The sequence below is a fragment of the Pinus tabuliformis genome, chromosome 4_2 (assembly GCF_031772625.1).
Source record: "Pinus tabuliformis cultivar Carrire ecotype Pingquan chromosome 4_2, CPIR1, whole genome shotgun sequence".
Taxonomy (NCBI): domain Eukaryota; kingdom Viridiplantae; phylum Streptophyta; class Pinopsida; order Pinales; family Pinaceae; genus Pinus; species Pinus tabuliformis.
Window position 1 is genome coordinate 260,327,516 of NC_142304.1, and position 21,163 is coordinate 260,348,678.

Consider the following 21,163-nt stretch of genomic DNA (forward strand, 5'->3'; position numbering starts at 1 on the left):
CAACAAGCTTTATCGTGAACAATACCTTTGTTACAGTAAGTAGTGCTGAAGCATGTGAACTCTGATTTACCACATCCGCTAATGAAGCTGGCAATGGATTAGAGGCTACATCAGCAGTAAAAGTCCGCTTATGAACTTCACGTAGAGCATGTGCAGAAAGTTGCCACAGGAGCTCAACAAACCTGTCAATCACAAGAATAGAATTCTTTCAATGTTCAACTTCTAAATCCTGAACAATCAAAAATTCCTTGTACTATTAGGGTGTCAATTCTATTTGCACACATGGACTTTATTGCTATCTTAAACCCCAACTATGTTGGCACAGAAAATAACTGATATTTCCCTAAAGCATGATCTGTTTTTCACTATTGAAAGCAACTTTTAGAAAATGAATAAATTGTCCAACACTGTCAAGATGTTTTGAGAAAGTGTCTGTCAGGATTTAGATATCATTTCAGGTAATTCATTTCATATATCTACAATATGGTGTGGATGATAATACATATAAGGGATACAATCTCTCGTACCAAAATACTATACAACTACTTTATTAAGATCTAACCTAATTTAACTCAATTCTATTTATGACATGTGTCATAAGCCACTTAATTGCTACCCTAAAGTACATTATAACTTCATTATATCACCATGACTATATGCTAACTCTAGCACCCTCCCTTGATGATTGGATGGAGAACAAGTGTCCGTCCTATAATACAAACCAAACATGTCAAAAATGTCTACAGCACAACTCTTAAATGTGCTCCAAAAAGCAGAGTTTGAAGTTGTCACTAAATGCGCAAAAATGTCCACTGCATGATATATAACTAACATGGCTGATGTAACATAAAACACCTCACCAACCATTTGATCAAGCCTTGATTCTTCAGTCAATTGAGAGTCAACGTTGCCTTAATATTTAAACCCATTTACCACAGATGTAGAAGCTGATTTGATCTTCAACAAGTTGTCATCTTCCACACCTAGGTAGCAAAGTGTTACAAAAATCACAAACCAAGCCTTTAAAGCCTAAAATACTCTGTAAAGAACCTCATCCACACCTGTAACCTACACCTCATGGCATTGAACCACAACCACTTGTATCTGATCATGTGACCTCTTTACACCTATCCACTAATCATATCGTTTCGCCATAGTTGGGACTAATCCAAATACATCTAGCTTCTCCGGCATTCCACCTTCACCTTTGCCTTCAATCAACGGATTTTGGAGCTCTTCTTTCGGCATATATTCAAACCTTCCACTATCATCAATGGATTACTGGAGCCTATCTTCCTTTTGTGCTAGCTGCTGATAATTGCTCAACCTTCAGCATTTCACTTCCTTGCAAGTATGTTGATTCGTCATCCCCAAACCAATGATCATCATTCTGATTCAAATAAGAATTTTCATTTATTGTAGCACGCCTGTATACAACAACCTCATTTTTGCAAGGTTCCACAAACCTATAATCTTTTATTTTCACAGCATACCCAACAAATAACAATTTCCTACATGTAGTGACATCATAAGCAACTTAACCAAAGATTTTTAAATGGCTTACCTTCGGTTTCACACCAGTCTAAGCATCCTCGGGTGTGACTTCTATTGCCACTTTGTTTAAAAGTCTCCTATTCAGCAAATATATTTCATATTCATCACTTCAGCCCAGTATTCATCTAGAACTAACTTATCTTGCAGCATTTTCTTCATGTTGTCTACAGCTCTATTACTCCTTTCACCATCACGTCTTTGCCTCGAAACTCCTTTGTTGATTTAGGGTAGCATCGGATGTGCTCTAACCACGAAAATTGGTGGAGAGGCTAAAGCACATGAAATCTCCAAGACCCAGAAATGGTTTGGGCAGAATCTAACTAGTTTGGGAGATATTAAAATAATTAATATTTTTAATGGAGTCCCTAAGTCTAAACTTAGGGAAAATAAAATATTAATGTAAATTAATATAAAACTAAGTTAGAATGGTCCAAAAGTCATGGATCAAGCCAGATCTAATATTAGCCGTTGATTAGGGACTTAATCTCAGCCGTTGAATTGTCAATGAGAAAAGTATAAGATAAGGTTTGAGGGTCACTTGGAGAACACACCAAGTTGATCAAGAATTCGATTTTCTAGGGCAGGGCTTGCTGAGGAAATCGAGGGAGTGATCAGAGTTGCAGCTAAGGGGCAGTGAATGCAGTAGCAAGGAGGCAAAGATAGTACCAGGAGCATCAATGCAAAAGTCGGGAGAGGGTTAACGCAGAGCCAACTAGAGGCCACGCAAAAGCAGCCAGAGTCCACGCAGAGGTAGCCAGAGGCCACGCAAAAGCAGCCAGGAGTTGCGCAGAGCCTGAGGAGGGCCAGCATGGGAGACGTAGAGACTCCAGAGGCTAACGCAGAGCCCCGAGAGGCTGACGCAGACCCTAGAGGCTGACGCTGGGAGATTTCGTGGGGCAGATTGGAGCTGAGAGTTGGATAGGGTGACGCAGTCCCTATCAAGGTGACAGAGAGCAACAGAAGTGTTGCAGTGTTGTTGTGGGATCATTCATCCGGTGATTTAGCCGGAATATCCGTCTCCCACTGAGAGGTACTACTACCGAGGGCATTCTCTATTGGGTGAGCCATTTCTGGCACCCAGATTGTATTCTGAAATTGCTTAATAACAAAACCCTCAGATAGCTGCACCGGTTTTCCTGCATTGGGTTTTTCCAGAGACATTAGTCCAAAAATAACGGTGTCACTTGCGTGCTTGTTTCCTTCAGTTGATGATTTGTATGTGTTGAGACTGTACTTGTATTTATTTTCAGTATTTACATGGTAAATAACTTGTTAATTAACAAAACAAGTAGGAAGAAGTAAATCAGGTAGTACAATGAGAATTTCTAATGGATAAATTTAAAAATTCCAACATGGGATATCGGAGCGTGGTTGTAGATCACATAATAATTGAGGGCATCAACTGAGCAAACCAACAGCAGCAAAAACAGTTGTCCCGAGTGACAGAAGTTGTTCCTAGCGGAAAAGCAGCAAGGAAGGGGTGACACAGTGCCTGCGTCATCAATTCGAGCCAGAAGGAGGATCAACGTAGTGGCAGAGAGGAGCAGACCTGACCTATGCAGTGCTCAGTCATCTTTTTCAGTCAGAAAGGATTGACATCTGTGGCCACGAGGTGCGGATTTTGTTGGTGCCAGGATTGCGCAAAGCCTAGAGGCTCTAACCTTCAGACTGCTGGGGCATAGGAGGTTGTGGGTGTTACACAGTAATTTGTCACCGTCCCTGTTACCCCTTCTCCCGCACATTAGAGGACTTATTCCGGGACCTGTGAGAAGTGACATAACCTGAAAACACTTGCATTGTATCCCCTTGAGTATGTACTTCATATGCCCTGAAGACACCTTCTGCAAAATACCCATAAAAATAGCCCTTTTTCCATTGGCGCGGTTCCACTGTGTATCACTCGCGCCAATGGGGGGAATCCTCCAAAGAGGGCGCGCCAGCAGGTGCTCTGTCTCAGAGTCGCACTCGCGCCAGCCCAGTTGGGTAAAGTTTTTAACAAACAAACTTACGAAGGTTCTTCCTAAACCACTCATGAACTGAATCTATATTGAGTTGGGTCAGTTTGGCTTTGAATCTCCATAGAAAGGAAGTAGTTCTCCACCTCTCATGGAAGCTTCTTAGTGATAAAGCCAATCCCATGAATCTTGTGGATGACCCTAACTCCTTTTCCTCTATCTATAAAAGCTTGTCCTTTTGCCTTTGACAAGTTAGTCTCCAAGTTCCAAATTCTAATTCCCAAAGTCTGAGAATTGCTAAGCTTATGCTACAAGAAGCCTTCTTCATTCCCATGAAGCTAAATCTAAAGTGAGGAGATTCTTGTCCAAGTAACCAAGGAGAGAGAGGCTTGTTCCCCATTCCCAACAAGCTTTGCAAGGCATGTGCTACTAATCACCCAGCCAAAGGAGGATTTGACGTCAGAACTATGGTTGTATTCTTTTTTGTTGTTTAACAATAATAGACGACTATCATTATGGTTCCACTTTTATTGTCTTTGTAATGATGATTGAGTTATATCCTTTCTGACTGATATATAGTTGCATCTATTGGATTTTATGCTTGTGTTTGTGTCGTTCTTTGCATGTGCAGGTGTCCGTTCACGAGGATCGTGGGGATTGTGACCAGCCGGAGCAAAGGAACGGGAGCGACGACTCTTCTACAAATATTAGCGTTGGAATCCAGGTAGGCCCTCATCATCGGTCTTTGATTTGCAATTAGGAACCTGCGTGTTAGCGTTGTTTGATTGTTGCTAGACCCCATTTGGGCTAGTAGGGATCGCCTCTGTCCGTAGAGGGGATTTACCTCCACAACAATTTGGCGACTCCGCTGGGGAGTTGGCTTTTTGTCTTGTTCTTCGTTTTGTCTTGTTGTTTGATTTGTAAACTTTAGACGGAGCCTGAAGTACGGCCAGATAGCCTTCGAAACGCTATTGCTCTGCATTAGCAAAGTAGATCAACGCCACTTCAATCCATCTCCGGTTTGGTTTACGAGCTGAACGGCTTGGAACTTGCCTTGTTTCTTGGTTGTTTCTTGGTTTCTCCTACTTGATTAGCTTTCTGGGTTGAATCCTTGTGTTGGTGTACCTGGGTACTGTTGACTTAGCTTTGGCTCGTTTGTTTTTTATTTTTCCATAGCAAACTCGGCTGGCGCTCTTTTATAGCGTTACAGTCGCGCCCGTTGGCGCCAGTTGCACATTGACAACCCGCGCCAATTACTGAAAGGCGCTATTTTCAACCTGACAGTCGCGCCAGGCCTAGGAACTTTTGAAATTTGCTTGTTTCTGAGCCTCCTAAGCTTGGTTTTTTTTCTGGGTACCTTTTTTCGACTACTTAAGTGTGTTGGAGTCTTGTTTAACTAGTTTTGAGTATCTTTTTTGAGAAATTCTTAATTTGATTTCCTTTGGTCATTACTTGGAGGTTTGTCCCAGTCTTTTCACAATTTTGCATCTTTTTGCTTTTGTTTTTGCAAAAGAATTCCCCCCTCATTCGCCAGGAGGGGCTGAATTGTGTATGAGTGTTAATCGCCTTTGAGTGTTTTTATTTTTTGATCTTTGGAACTCTCACCCAATTTTCTTGATTTGCACTTGATTGGTTCTTGGATTACATTAGAATCATCTTGTGTTTGAGAATTCTCTTGCATAGATCACACTTGCATAATTAGAATTCTCATTTTCAGAATGTGCATAGATTACATTTGCATACTTTTCAAGTGAATTGTGCATAGATTACCTTTACCCTTTGGATGTTTGCCATTTTCTATCGATTTCACATTTCTAGCCCTAGGGCATCTAGTGGCTTTGTGTGTCGAGCCTTCCTTAGGAGTTTTGGTCTTCTATTAGTCCAGTCAACTTTCTGATTGCTCCCTTGCACTCGTTTAGTGGTTGTTAATCGTTTTATTGCGTTATTTGGGTGACTTGCTTTGTTTTCACTTGAATTCCGCTTTGTTTCGCTTTGAGCCTAGATTACACGGCTCATTGGTGTCTTTGGGACTTTTCTCGTTCTTTGGAGGTTTGCTTTGTGATTTAGGGAACTGAATGTGTTTGCATTGAGTGGAATTTGTGTTTTTACTCTTTTGTTATCATTTCTCAAAGTTGTTTAGTGCGTTTTGCCATCAACAAAAGAAAAAAATCTCTTTTGCTTCGTATTAGTTAATGAGAATTAGAACTTTTCATTTTGATTAGTGATTAGTGATCTTAAAGAAAAGTTTGTTAATTTCCATTAGCTGCATTAGGGAAATTCTTTGTTGTTTTGTGATCATTTTGTTTGCGTGAAAGCTCTCAAACCCTCTCGTAACTAGCATTCATCGAATGAAATGACATATTTTGGCATATAGTTTGCATTTAGGGAATTTTGAGAGATTACATACGGTAAGGCCTGAAAACTGAAACATAATCCAAGATCAACTTTAAAATGAACTGAATGAATCTAACAACGCATTGGAACATAACGCACATATTTAGAGGTCTAGGCTAGAGACGTGCTCCGGCGTCGTTAAACCTAGTCACTTTTGTTTCACTCAAGATTGGGTGATTCCTCCTTCTGTTACGCAATAGTGGTCTAGTATGGATTTGAGCTCCCACGTACCGTCGAGTATATGAGGAGACCCCACTAGGTTATCATCCTTTATCCATAGGAAGCCGTGTCTGCCGCCTTACAAGCCGTAACGCACCGAACACAGCATTCGGGAAGATTGACTGCCGTACAGAAAATCCTTGGTTTTCATATGACTGCCAAGGTATATATGTAGTTTTACGGATTTGTTTGGTAAACCCTTTTGCCTAGCTCTCCAGAGTAGTCACTTTCATTCCTTTTCGGACTCCCTAAAAGAAAAGGTTCATCTGAGCATTTGTCACTTCGGGCTCATTAAACATTCGAAGGCGACTAGAGTCATCTTTTTGTCCTTTTCTCGACTCTTAAAAAATGAAAAGGTCAAGTTATGTCCTTGCGTCTTAAAATTTATTTGGCCACGATTCACATTTACCCGGTTAGATCTTGTTTGCGTTAGTTTGAGTAGGGTTCTTTCTCGTTTGTGATGGCAACTTTTCCGGAGTTTACCAACCCAGGCATCCCCTCTGATGGGAATCCTGGTCATTTCCCTCCTTTTGGAAATGTTGGTGCTCCTTACATGGCAACGTTGTCCCTTCCTGGGTTAACTGTTGGGTTGCCTGTTTGGTTGTTCTCAACCTCTCTGGTCCCTACTGTCTCAACTGCTGGTCAATCAGTTCCTCCACCCGAACAACATCATGTTGATTCTAAGGTGGACCTCTTCGCTTCTTCGCCTGTTTCTGTGTCCTCATCTTCTACTTCGCCTGTTTCTGTGTTCTCATCTTCTACTTCGCCTGGTGAAAGTATGGATTGAAGTAACCAGGTGGCTAAGAAGAAGAAGAAGAAGTCTCCTAAGCGAGAGGTTAAAAGTACAACTCAAGTCGAGCCACCTTCTGCTCCTCCGCGGAAGGTCAAATTTCCTTGTAGATTGTGCAAGGATGACCACCTTCTTCGTGATTGTCCTGGCATTCCCAGGATCCTTGAAGTATGGTCTCGCGATCCAGCTCGTCCCTCATCTCATGGCGATGCCACCCTATCAACTGACAACATTCAAAAGAAAGGGAAGATTCGAATCCCCTGTAGACTATGTGAAGGCAATCATCCCCTTCACCTTTGTCCGCTCATAGATAAAGCTTCCGCTGTTTTGGAAAGTCTTACAGCTTCTTCACCCCAACTTCCTGTTGGTTATCAGAGGCTCTCTTCTGACCCCCTCCCTGTGGACAAAGAGATCGACTCAGAGTCTTCTCTTGTCTGTCCTCCTCCTTCCGAACCTGGCTGTGCCAAGCCTGCTCCAGACCAACCATTGGTCAGAGAGAGTGTTGACTTGGGTTCATCACCTGTTGATTACTCTGTTCAGGAGGTGCATCATGATTCTACTGCTCATGTTCTTCTCGTCTCATCAGATTCTCCTGAGTCTCAGAACGACCCTCCTATCCTCGCTGATCAAGAGGGTCCTTCTTCGTCTCCTGTAGAGCAAGGGGGCAATCATACGATTCCCCCACCAAGTAGTTCAGTCGTTTCCTTCAACTAGAGTCATTTGACTACATTTCGCCTTCCATCCCATGTGCCTTTCCAGATTACAGTACATGCCTATGATAAGGCAATACCTAGCACTGTCTTGGATGAGGGTGCATATGTCAGTCTCATGCCTTTCACTACTTGGCAAGCTTTGGGCTCCCCACAGCTTGTGCCAGTCGCACAGAATCTGTTAGCGTTTGACGGAGGAACCAGTCAACCGTTAGGGATCCTCCCGAAGTTTCCTATTACTTTGGGAGGCAAAACCGTCTATATAGACGTACTGGTTACCCAAGGTGCTCTAGATTTCAGTCTTCTCCTTGGCCGTGACTATGTTTATGCCATGGGGGCCCTTGTCTCTTCACTTTTCCATGTGGTTTGTTTTCCACACGACGGAAGAATTGTCACTATAGATCAATTATTGTTCTTTAGTCCCCCAGTGCCTCCTGCACAGCTGCCATCCCCTCCTGGTTTTTATCCACCGGTTGTGTCTGCCCCACCGCAAGTCAACTACGTGGCTACTTATCCCGTGCCTGTATCCAGTGATGCCGCTGTCGTGCATAGTGTCCTGGGGGCATTGGGTCCCGATTTCCAAGATGTGACCTTTCCACCAGGAATGGCACTCTCGGACGCTGCGACTTCTTGTTCATTCTGATGAAGTTCATTCGGAGCATAGTTCGCTTTCCTATGTCAAGCTCCTTAAAAAATGAAACTGGATCTGGTCGAGCATAGTTCCTGATCTTGTGTCAAGCTCGTTAATGTTGACACCTAATCCTCAACGGATGGGTGAACTGGAACGTGAACAGTCATCAAGAAGATGAACTGTTCCGTCTCCTTTTTGTATATAAACAATAGTTCTCTAATGAAATAACATATCAGTTTTTCTTCCGCTCATTCTGGAGTTACCCTGGCCTGACATGGTATCAGAGCCCAGGTCCCGGGTTCTAAAAATAGTTGTAACTCCTGCCTTTGTCCTGAGCGCTCCTCAGTCCTGAGCGCTGCTCTGCCCTTTCCACGCCAGTTTTCATTGTTTGTTGCTTGTCTTGCTCATTACTCTGACGCGCCCTTTCCATGCCAACCTGAATGCGGTATATGGTATTTTCTGCCCTAACAGACTCAAAGCCTGCTATGCAGTAATAGGGCCGACGGTTTCTTCTGAAGCCTTACGGAAAGAAGCACGTCCGCTTTGTGAATTATCTGCAGACCTCCTGGAAGACATTCGCCGCCATGGTTGTTGTACAGCTCATCTCCAAACAATTACGATGATTACAACTGTAAGGAACATGCCAATGTAAGATATCCATTTATCTAACCGATGTCGTCTTTCGATTATCTTCAGTACAGAATTAGACAAACCAACAATATTGAGAATGTCTAGAGCTTTCCGCTGTGCTTGCTTCAAACGATCTCTTTGTTCTGCATACTTTGAAAGAACAGCCACTCCAGTAGCATAAGCCTCATCAAGCATGTATGATGAATTACGTGCCGACTGCCTGGCTCGGGTTTCATCGTCAAAAATTTGCATTACATGAGCAGAGTCCCCATTTTTTCTGTGTATTCGTTACTATATTGCAGTAATCTACCCCGAGATTTGAGAGCTGTCTTTGTGTGCTGTCCACGCATAACTTCTTCGTCGACATTCTCCTGCGCTCCCTCCATCTGCCGATTTAAAACCCCGACTCCATCCAAATCATCCGAGCTTGTGTCTCTTCAAAGAAAACCCTCTTTCCTTGCGACCAGTGGTCTTTGTGTGCTGTCCACGCACCCGAAGGCCCCAGTAGTGACGAAGACCGCGGTGGTTCCTGATCTTCTTCAAGCGTTCCAAGCCATCCCTGAGTTTCATGTCAAGAGCATTGGATACCACCTGAGTGGTTCGGCCTGACATCGGCCTTCTTGCATACAAGGTTGGCCAAACGCCGACCAATTCCTTTGATAGAAGTCAGGGCAAACATGATCTTCTGTCGCCCATCAACATTGGTGTTGAGGACACGAAGAATGTGTTGAAACTCCTCATTTACAATCAAAGACATTTTCGCAGAACGCGAGAAGCCTCAACAGTTGCCAGTAACGCTGGGTATTACAAAGACTGCAAGGGCTTTAGTATTATGCAGTTGATTTTTTAACTTCAGTATGGCGGTTTCTGTATAGCGTTGAGCAGTTTGTTGAATTCATGATATACGCAGTTTATATGATTCAAAGCGTTCAAAATATTGCGGTGTTTCCAGAATGTTTTGTAGTATTGCATGATATATTGAAGTGATATATTGAAGTGATCCCTTGCGCATTTTTTCAAACATAGTAGTATTGCAGTGATATGTACAATGAAATGCTGATGCTTTTAGCAAATATTAGAGGGATTTGAAGGCTGTAACGTAAAGTTTTTTTTTAGCAGAAGTAATTTTTTTACAGAATGCATTCAATCATCTCTATGGTAGGAATAGTTCTCACTGGCAAGGAGAACTATTCTGAATGGTCTCGGATGGTAAAACACACCCTCATCTACAATGAGTTGTGGAAAGGAGTGTGTGTCGGAGAAGAAGACAAAGACCCTGTGCAGCCTACATCAGATAAAGAACTTGTCATTTGGGAAAACAAGAACAGCAAAGCCTATGCATTGATCGCAGCATCCGTAAATGAAGAAGTAAGTCGTCATATTTCATCCTATTCCACTGCCTTTGAAGCTTTACAAAAGCTGAAAGAACTCTATGATTCACATTCTGCACTTGAAGTTGTTCAGCTCATGATTAAACTCTTCACTCTTGAACTGAAAAATAATGATCCCCTTGCTCTTGCATCTGAAATAAAGTCTATAATGCATGATATTAAATCCACTAAGGTTGAGCTGGATATCTCTCTTATTGCCTTTCTCAAAGCACTCTATCCTACCTACTCCAATTATCTTGAGTCTTTACAAGCAAATGGAAATCTTAAAGACATAACCTTTGAGTCTCTTGTGAAAAAGTTTGCTGAAAGAGAGAAAGCCTTTGGAAAGAAAACAGTCCCTGAATCTTCTGAAGAGACTGTTTGCCTTGCTCATAAAGAAAAGCATCTTGCTCAAGATTCTACAAGAGGAAGAGGTGGACGAAGAGGAAGAGGAAGATACTTCAGAGGCAGGGGGGGCAGACATTCTCAAGGAGAAAAGGCAGATCTGCATTGCATTCGCTGCAAACGAAATGGATCACATGATGCTTCTACATGCAAGCTACCATGGGACAAAATTGAGCAGAGAAGAAACCAGCAGAAAGGTAAAATTGATGACACAGGTAAAGCACCTGAATCCGCTCACTATATTGAGGCACAATGTAACATTGGAGTAAATGAAGATTGGTTTAATGCTTCACTTGCTTCTTCGAAAAATGATTGGTTGCTTGATTCAGGAGCAACCTGTCATATGACTCATAGGAAAGATTTCTTTGAAGATTTCACTGACAATGTTGATGGAGCAGTATACTTTGCAGATCAGTTAAAAATCAAGCCATCAGGGCTTGGCACAATCAGGCTTAAACTGCCTGGTCTTCCAGACTTCCTTCTGGATCATGTTCTATATCTTCCACAGCTCAAGAGAAACTTGCTGTCCCTGGTCCACATCCGCCAGCAAGGTCACTCCATTCATATGTTTGATGGAAAGCTTGAGGTAAGAAAGGCATCTGACCACTCACTTGTCATGAGGGGTATAGAAGAAGAAAGACTTCTTAAACTGCAAGGAACCTCTGCTCATGCACAACATTTCTCATATATTTCTCATCATGAAGAAGGTACACTTCCGTCAAGTTTATTATGGCATGCTAGATTTGGACATTTAAACTATGACAGTCTCCGCTTATTAAAGAAAAATGGTGTTGCTGGTTTGCCTACAATTCCTAGAAAACATAAGCAATGTGATGCTTGCATTCTAGGAAAGCATAGCAAACAGTCTTTTCATGATTCACATTCAAGAGCACATAGGAAGCTTGAACTCATTCATTCAGATTTATGTGGTCCAATGCCTGTTCCTTCTGCAAATGGAAATAAATATATCATGACATTTATTGATGATTACACCAGAATGTGTTGGGTTTATTTATTGAAGAACAAATCTGATGCTTTTCAAACATTCAAGAATTTTCATAAGTGGATTGAAAATGATGCACAGTCTCATATTGGGTCTATTTGCACTGATAATGGAAAAGAATATACATCAAATGAATTTGAAAACTATCTTCGCCAACATGGGATCAAACATCAAACAATTGTACCTTATAATCCCCAACAGAATGGTGTAGCAGAAAGAATGAATAGAACAATCTTGAATATGGTATGATCCATGCTTTTCTTCAAAAATGTAAAGATAATGTTTTGGGCTGATGCTGTTCTATGTGCTGCATATATAAAGAATAGATGTCCATCTAGTGCTATAAAAAACAAGACTCCTTATGAATTGTGGTATGGACATGTTCCTTCGGTAAAACATCTCAGGATTTTTGGTTCCACCTGTTATGCTTTAATACCAAAGGTACATAGAAACAAACTTGGTGCTAGAAGTCGTAAGTGTATCTTCCTGGGGTATTCAAACACCTCTAAAGCATACCGTCTCTATGATGAAGTAAATAAAAAGTTTGTTGTATCTAGAGATGTCATTTTTCTTGAATCATCCAAATCTGACAGTGTTGTTGAGCGGCAACTTGATCGCTTGGATAGATTCACAAAAACAAAATCATTTCAAGAGTTTGATAATCAGATTCCACATCTTGAAGGGGGGATTCCTATACTAGATCAACATGTGGAATCTTCTTCTGAAGAACAATCTCCCTTGCATGAAACTCCAACACCGGATGATCCTTTAAGTGATGTAATTGATAGAATTGGGAGACTCAATCTTGATTCAATCCCAACTCAATCAACAAAGCAGCCTGGACCATCTCAGAAAGGTCCCCCAAAGTGGCTGACAAAGACACTTGAAAGTGTTCATCCTGATGAAATTGGAAAAACAGGAACCAGAAATACAAACCGACAAGATGGAGGTGATGTAGATGACTCTAATTCACCTGTTGATATGGATGTTACTTATGATTGTGAATTGAACTTGTCTACAGATTTTGAACCAACTTCCTTCAAAGAAGCTGCTTCTCATGATGACTGGAAAGAAGCGATGCAAAAGGAGTATGATGCCCTCATAAAGAATGGCACTTGGAAACTAGTTGATCCTCCATTTGGAACCAAACCAATTGGCTGCAAGTGGGTCTATAAGAACAAGTACAAAGCTGATGGCTCACTTGACAAGCACAAAGCTAGGCTTGTGGCAAAAGGTTTTGCACAGAAGGAAGGGGTCAATTATGAGGAAACTTTTGCCCCCACAGCAAAATGGGCCACCATCCGGACACTCTTTGCACTAGCTGCTCAGAACGGTTGGAAAGTCCATCAAATGGATGTAAAAACTGCATTCTTGAATGGAGCTCTAAAAGAGAATGTTTTTATGTCCCAGCCTGAAGGATTTGCTGTGAAAGGACATGAACACAAAGTATGCAAACTTGTGAAGTCCTTGTATGGCCTCAAACAAGCACCACGAACCTGGTATGAAAAACTAACTGAGCATCTTCTGAAACTCAACTTCAAACATTTTGATCTTGATGATGCAACTTTATTTGTCAAGAAAGTTGGAAAAACAGTTGTATATCTTGTGGTATATGTAGATGATCTTTTAATGACAGGGAACAATGAAAGCTATATTGCATCCATAAAGAAAGAATTAGGAAAAAGTTTTGAAATGACTGATTTGGCTATGTTCATTACTATATTGGCATTGAAGTAACCCAACATCCAAAATCCATATTTCTTTCTCAAAAGAAATACATTGGAGATTTGTTAAACAGATTTGGCATGACAGAGTGCAATCCTCTTTCTACTCCAATGGAACAAAACTTGAAGCTCACATCTATTGAAGGAAAGGAATTTGAGGATGCAACAAAGTATAGACAGCTTGTAGGAAGTCTCATCTACCTCACTACTACCAGACCAGACATTTCATTCGCTGTTGGAATCCTCTCCAGGTTTATGCAAAAGCCTTGTGAGGGACATTGGTCTGCTGCAAAAAGAGTTCTAAGGTACTTGAAGGGAACTCAAGACCTTGGAATCAAGTATACACAGGTGGACGACTTCAACTTGATTGGATACTCTGATTCAGACTTCGATGGAGACAAAAAAACTGGGGTATCTACTTCAGGATATGCTATGAGTCTTGGATCAGGAGCTGTCTCCTGGAGATCACGCAAACAATCAGTACCAGCAGATTCCACAACAGAAGAAGAATACGTGGCAGCAGCTGAAGCAACGAAAGAAATTGTGTGGCTCAGGAAAATTCTTGAAGATTTGCAGGTAAAACAAATACAATCAACTCCACTCATGATTGATAACACCTCTGCAATAAAGTTGGCCAAGAACCCAAAGTTCCATGATCGTACTAAGCACATCAATACTAAATATCATCTGATCCGACATCATGTTGAGGCCAAAACAATCCATCTCCGTCATTGTTCCACAAACGAGCAAATTGCAGACATCTTCACCAAAGCGCTTGGAAGAGAAAAGCTTGAAAGATTCAGAACGATGCTTGGACTCACCAACATCCCTTCAGATTAAGGGGGGGAATGTTGACACCTAATCCTCAACAGATGGGTGAACTGGAACGTGAACAGTCATCAAGAAGATGAACTGTTCCGTCTCCTTTTTGTATATAAACAATAGTTCTCTAATGAAATAACATATCAGTTTTTCTTCCGCTCATTCTGGAGTTACCCTGGCCTGACAGTTAAAAAATGAAACAAGGGTTATGAGGATAGTTCTTTCACTGTGTCAACCTCATTAAAAAATGAAACAACTCCCTTTCCAAATCGAGTCTTTGATTAAGATCTCGTAAAATCCAAGTCGAGTCTTTCCAAGATCTCGAAAGTGAACCTTCATTCCATCCACCTCGTTGAATGCAATGAAGCTTGGGGGGCATGTACTTCGATTTGCGTCATTATGCTGGAGGCATGCGAACTTATAACAAGCATAGTTTTTCGTTTCAAGCTTGTGTAAACATGAAACCGAATCTAAGCAGAGTTCTCCATGGTTCAAGCTTGTGTAAAAATGAACCCATACATGATTTACACCTCGTGATTGCCGTTTTTATCCGCTAAATTCTGCTAGATGAGCCTTGGTTGTTTCATTCCATTGCCACCATCTCTTTGGCCGATCATACGCTTTCACTTGGTTGTTTTTCCTTTCCTAAGGAACCGCAGCGATGAGTGGTTTTATTAGCCAGCCTCTTGACCATTACATGTTTTGAGCAGTTCCACCATTGCCGGAACCAATTGCTACCCTTTATACCACTCATTCCTCTAGGATGAGTCACCTTTAAGCTCTTTTCTGACTCGTAAAATATGAAAAGCTTGCCGAGTATTTTCCCTTTTTGACTCGTTAAAGAGAATAAAAATGGAGGTCTGCTTTCAGCTCTTTTCCGACCGTTTAAAGACGAAAAGATTGACGAGTTTTTCCTCTTGACTCGTTAAACATAAATAAGAGACGGTCGTCTTTAAACTCTTTTCCAACCGTGTAAAGACGAAAAGTTTGTCGGGCCCCTTGTCATTTCAGGCTCGTTAACGGTTATGAAACGACGTGATTTCGATCGCTTTTTTACTTTTTCAGGTCGAAGTCACTAGTCATGAAAAGTATTCCTCGATCGTAATGGTCGGGCGGTTCTTTCGAGCATTGTTTTATCTTTTTTCGGGCTCGAGAGACACAACTTTACGAAAAAGGACACCCCTGGAGTTTCCTTTTCTGTTGTCTTTTCAAACTCTCTAAACATGAAAAGACGCCGAGTTCTTCCTTTGTCAGACTCGTTAAAACTTAATGACATCGGATTCCGTCGAAATGACGCCTTTCAAGCATATGCTATCCCCGTCAAGCTTGTCATCAAAAAATAACCGAGGTACTCGCCAGCAATGGTGGGGAAAATGGGACCACAATTATTGTCGTGTCGGCAGTATGTTGCTCTTGAACATGGCACTTGTCTGCATTCGTGTCTGGGTGGGGACATCTCATCTTGTTTTTACACTTGCCTCTGTGGGTTTGGGTTATCCTATTTGACCTCTCATCTGCTCATTACCTCGTCACCATGACCCTTGATCATTTGATGTCAAATACTGCCAAGTCCACTGTCGTGCCGCCAATATGTTCAAGAGAAGTTGACCTCTGCAGAATACTCAACCTCCCTCTGATACCTCACACAAAACATCTTATCCTTCTATGTCTCGTGTCGATGATGTGGGAAATATTATGGCCCACCTTCGATCAAGGTCACTTCCTGTCGACTTCAGCTCATTATCCAGGAAGTTGACCTAGAGACTCCCTTCAGATGCCTTGGAGCCTGCATGCCTCAATGGCAGGTTCTTCGTGTTCGACACGAGGTTTTCATCATTGGCCTCTGATCGAATGATTCTACGGGTGTTCAACGCCGACTCACTGATTCGCACGCCGTAGATTGTACCTATAGTACCTGAGGACCATTGTCATTATTAGTGGTACCTCTCGCGTCTGTTAACAGTTTTCATCATTGACTGGTAATCAGACGTTGTTCTTGCATGTTCGACTTCGACTCCCATATCTGCATGCTTGAACTTGTACTTTGTTCGGGTCGAGATGGAGCGCAAGACCCTGGATTTTGTCTGTTGAGCTCCAGGTTGCGATTTTGTGGATTATTATGATCATTACATGACTCATTCACTGGATGGCTGCAACCATGCCTGAGTCTACTTATCGATCCTTACTGGATGGTTGCGCCCATACCTTGGATCTAGATTTTTATGTACTCTGCTATGGATGGTTGCGCCCATACCACATACATCATGTACTTGAGATATCAGTTGTACTTCTTCATGCAGGTTCTCTGGCGGCAATGTTTTCAGTTGGCCATGTTCTTGTAAAGCATTTCACCCCTCTCTCTCTCTCGGGCTTCATGCTTTAGGGGGCATCTGTTACACAGTAGTTTGTCACCGTCCCTGTTACCCGTTCTCCTGCACATTGGAGGACTTATTCTGGGACCTGTGAGAAGTGACATAACCTGAAAACACTTGCATTGTATCCCCTTGAGTATGTACTTCATATGCCCTGAAGACACCTTCTGCAAAATACCCATAAAAATAGCCCTTTTTCCATTGGTGTGGTTCCACTGTGTATCACTCGCACCAATGGGGGAAATCCTCCAAAGAGGGTGCGTCAGCTGGCGCTCTGTCTCAGAGTCGCACTCGCGCCAGCCCAGTTGGGTAAAGTTTTTAACAAACAAACTTACGAAGGTTCTTCCTAACCCACTCATGAACTGAATCTATATTGAGTTGGGTCAGTTTGGCTTCGAATCTCCATAGAAGGGAAGTAGTTCTCCACCTCTCATGGAAGCTTCTTAGTGATAAAGTCAATCCCATGAATCTTGTGGATGACCCTAACTCCTTTTCCTATATCTATAAAAGCTTGTCCTTTTGCCTTTGACAAGTTAGTCTCCAAGTTCCAAATTCTAATTCCCAAAGTCTGAGAATTGCTAAGCTTATGCTACAAGAAGCCTTCTTCATTCCCGTGAAGCTAAATCTAAAGTGAGGAGATTCTTGTCCAAGTAACCAAGGAGAGAGAGGCTTATCCCCATTGCCAACAAGCTTTGCAAGGCATGTGCTGCTGATCACCCAGCCAAAGGAGGATTTGACGTCAGAACTATGGTTGTATTCTTCTTTGTTGCTTATCAATAATAGACGACTATCATTATGGTTCCACTCTTATTGTCTTTGTAATGATGATTGAGTTATATCCTTTCTGACTGATATATAGTTGCATCTATTGGATTTTATGCTTGTGTTTGTGTCGTTCTTTGCATGTGCAGGTGTCCGTTCACGAGGATCGTGGGGATTGTGACCAGCCAGAGCAAAGGAACGGGAGCGACGACTCTTCTACAAATATTAGCGTTGAAATCCAAGTAGGCCCTCATCATCGGTCTTTGATTTGCAATTAGGAACCTGCGTGTTAGCGTTGTTTGATTGTTGCTAGACCCCATTTGGGCTAGTAGGGATCGCCTCTGTCCGCAGAGGGGATTTACCTCCACAACAATGGGTAAGTTGCGGAACGAAGCTGGTGGGGAACTGTTGGCAGAACAGTACCTAATAGGGCAAGACCAAGGAGGAGGGAGTTGTTCTCGAGGATTTCTAGCCAAGAAATCCGGATCAGTAGTGTCACTGCACTAACGATCGGAGTGGGGCATCTCGACATTGGCAGAAGGGTTTCCAGGGGGGGAATCGAGGCTCATAGGGAGTCACACAGAGAACTTCTAGGAGGAAAGTAGAGAGAATCGAAAGAGGCGCAGCGAAATGGCATTGAATGGGGTAAGAGATCAGGACAGACTGGATAGAGCCTCAAACTTCGTAGTCTGGAAGGCCAGAATCTTGTTCGTTCTAAACAGGAATCATCTCAAGCACTTCGCCTTGAAAATGATAGCGATCCTAGTTGACCCGGCTGAGAACGAAAAGTACGAGGAGGCAATGGCAAGGGCCAAGAGCATCATCCTTGACGAGGTCAAGGACCATGTAGTACCACATATTTCAGAAAAGGACACGGCAAATGCGATGTGGGAGGCCCTGACGAAATTGTATCAACATACTTCCATGCAGAGGAAGATGCTTCTAGAAAATCAGCTGCAGTCATACCAGATGCAGAAGGGAGAGCAGATAGATACCTTCCTTGGTCGATTGAAGGAGATCCGGGACCAGCTGACTTCCATAGGGGCCACGCGGATGAGGAGATGTTGGTGAGGACCGCAATTAACGCAGTCTCAGAGAACTGGGAGGTATTTGTCCAAAACATTGGGCAGGTCGACCCTTCCAGATTGGGAGGAACTGTGCGCGGCTCTTCATCAAGAAGAGATCAAAAGGCTAACAAAGGCAGGAAGCAGCGACAAGGGGGTCAAAATCAAGAAGGAAGAAGAGGAGGATGTTGCCCTAGCATCTGCGGGAAAGCAGGAGAAACGAAAGAAGCAGGACCTCTCAAAGGTCAAGTGCTTCCATTTTGGGGAACTGGGTCACTATGCGAGCCAGTGTCCGAGGAAGAAGAGCAAGGGAGAGGCTTCTGAGACCAAGGTTGCGGCAGCAAGGGCGGAGAAAGAAGTGGAGACAGATGATGATTGTGCCATGGGTGCTCATGCACCACTTTAGAAGAAGTGGGGAGACATCGCACTGTAGTCAGACGGACTACAGGCAATGAGGGGCAGGATCCTTGAGGTACCCAACCTCTTGGATTATACCTTGCTATGGGAGCCCTGAAGATGAGTAGCAGGACTGGAGGATGTCGGTACAGACGGATGCGGATGGAGCGCCAGAGGGAGCTACAATGCAAGAGTCCCAGGACAGCGTGAGGCAACAGTGCGAGATGCATAGAGTTGTTGTAGCAACGCAGAGGTTAGAGAGGGAGCACTTGTCAGCGACAGAGGGAGCTTCAGCATCGGAAGTATTTCTAGCCTGACAGAGATGTCAGATTTGGGAGATCAATTACTTACTTCTCAGTAACTGATTTGCAGTGCAGCAATTAGCAGTGGCAGTGCTATGGGCAACACGATGCAGCATGATGAGAGGGGTTGTAGTGCAGATACAGCAGTGGCAGTGGCAGGGCCATGGGCAACAACACTGATGCAGAGTGAGCTGCCATACGGATGCAGTAGTGGTAGTGACAGGGCCATGGGTAGCAGTACATGATGCAGCAGTGCAGAGGGACCGATGCCAGATGATCAAAGTGATGCTCAGTGAGGAGTATTACTAGAGCACAGTCCTCGCTAAGAGGGAGTGTTGATTTGGGGTAGCATCGAATGTGCTCTAACCACGAAAATTGGTGGAGAGGCTAAAGCACATGAGATCTCCAAGACCCATAAATGGTTTGGTCAGAATCTAACCAGTTTGGGAGATATTAAAATAATTAATATTTTTAATGGAGTCCCTAAGTCTAAACTTAGGGAAAATAAAAATGTGAATTAATATAAAACTGAGTTAGAATGGTCCAAAAGTCATGGATCAAGCCAAATCTAATCTTAGTCGTTGATTAAGAACTTAATCTCGATCGTTGAATTGTCAATGAGAAAAGTATAAGTGGAGGCTTGAGGGTCACTTGGAGAACACACCAAGTTGATCAAGAATTCGATTTTCTGGGGCAGGGCTCGCTGACAAAATCGAAGGAGTGATCAGAGTTGCAACTGAGGGGCAATGAATGCAGTAGCAAAGAGGCAGAGATAGTACCGGTGTTAACTTTAGGTATGTTCTATGCTAGAGCAATTTAATTCAATTTTCATAGTTAGCTTAATATCTTTTCCAAATTAGCAATCACATCAGCGTTAAAGTAAACTGCAGATAGAACATAAATATAAATCGCAGAAGACAAGCAAAGACAAGAGGACACAAGATGTGGCACTAGCCAAGGACAAACCCCAATGTGGGGAAACCCTTCATCAATTCTTCTTATATGATCTTCAATAATTCCACAGAGAGAGATAGTACATATACATCAGAAGTCAACATTTTGACTTATCAAAATAAGCGCAGAGATCTTCTCTAAGAAGATGTCACATGAGGTAGCTGATCTGAACTTAGGTGAAGGCAGACTGCTTCAACAGATCCTCTAAGGTGACTGCATCACCATATTGCACCTCATTGTGTTGCACCTCATCATCATGCTGCACCCGTCACTATGTTGCACCCATTCACTGAGCTGCTCTTGTCACTAAGATGCAACCAATCATGGTGCACTATGCTGCACCACTCACAGTTGTATCCGTACATGCTACTGTACATACTGCCTCCACCATGCTGCAATCATTACAGTTGTACCTATACATGCTGCTATACATCCTGCCTCCACTATGCTGCAATCATTACAGTTGTACCTATACATGTTGTTGTACATACTGTCATCATGTTGTTGCACTAGCTGTCACCTATAGCCAACAAAAACAGCTTTTTCCCTTACCTTAGAGCTGCCCACATAGACCTGCGTCCTCCTTTCTTCAAATTCGGCCTAGCTGTAGCATTTAACAACCCTCCACGCAGTCACTAAGAAACCCTTGCTATGATGCTATGGCCTATGGCCTAGCACATAGCAACTCTGAAGTAAATGTCCTCAAAACAGTTACATAAACATCATTAACGCAGCAACACTAAGGAGCAGACTTCAATGCTTTCCTTTACTGTATAACTATGGCTTATCAAACATTCCTGAAGGCATGTCTATATCAGCTTCCTTTATCACACAGTCACCTACAGCAAACATGTTATTTCCTTGTTGCGTTATAGGGCTACCTTTGTTGCTTCATTGACAGTGGATGAATGCTCCCTTAGGACTGTGGATAAGGGTTGCTTCAGGCAGCGTATTAGGGCCTTCATTAACAGCATATTAAGGCTCCTTCTGGACTGCGTATAAGTATCTCTTGGACAGCGTATTAGGACCTTTCTTAACTACGGATTAGGGCCTTGATTTAGGGCCTATATTAGCTGTGTATAGAACCTCCTCTTAGCTGCGTATTA

The 21,163-nt window shown here is 42.7% G+C and overlaps 1 protein-coding gene and 1 pseudogene across 1 annotated transcript in view; both read right to left on the bottom strand.

Moving 5' to 3' along the window:
- Nucleotides 1-21,163, bottom strand: part of LOC149168978 (AUGMIN subunit 6-like) — a 308,104-nt gene that overhangs the window by 277,155 nt on the left and 9,786 nt on the right. The window contains exon 4 of the mRNA XM_089428499.1: nucleotides 26-182. Coding sequence (XP_089284625.1) covers nucleotides 26-182 — 157 coding nt within the window. The remainder of the gene's footprint in view (nucleotides 1-25; nucleotides 183-21,163) is intronic.
- Nucleotides 9,301-9,640, bottom strand: LOC149168979 (small ribosomal subunit protein uS13z/uS13y/uS13x pseudogene; annotated as a pseudogene).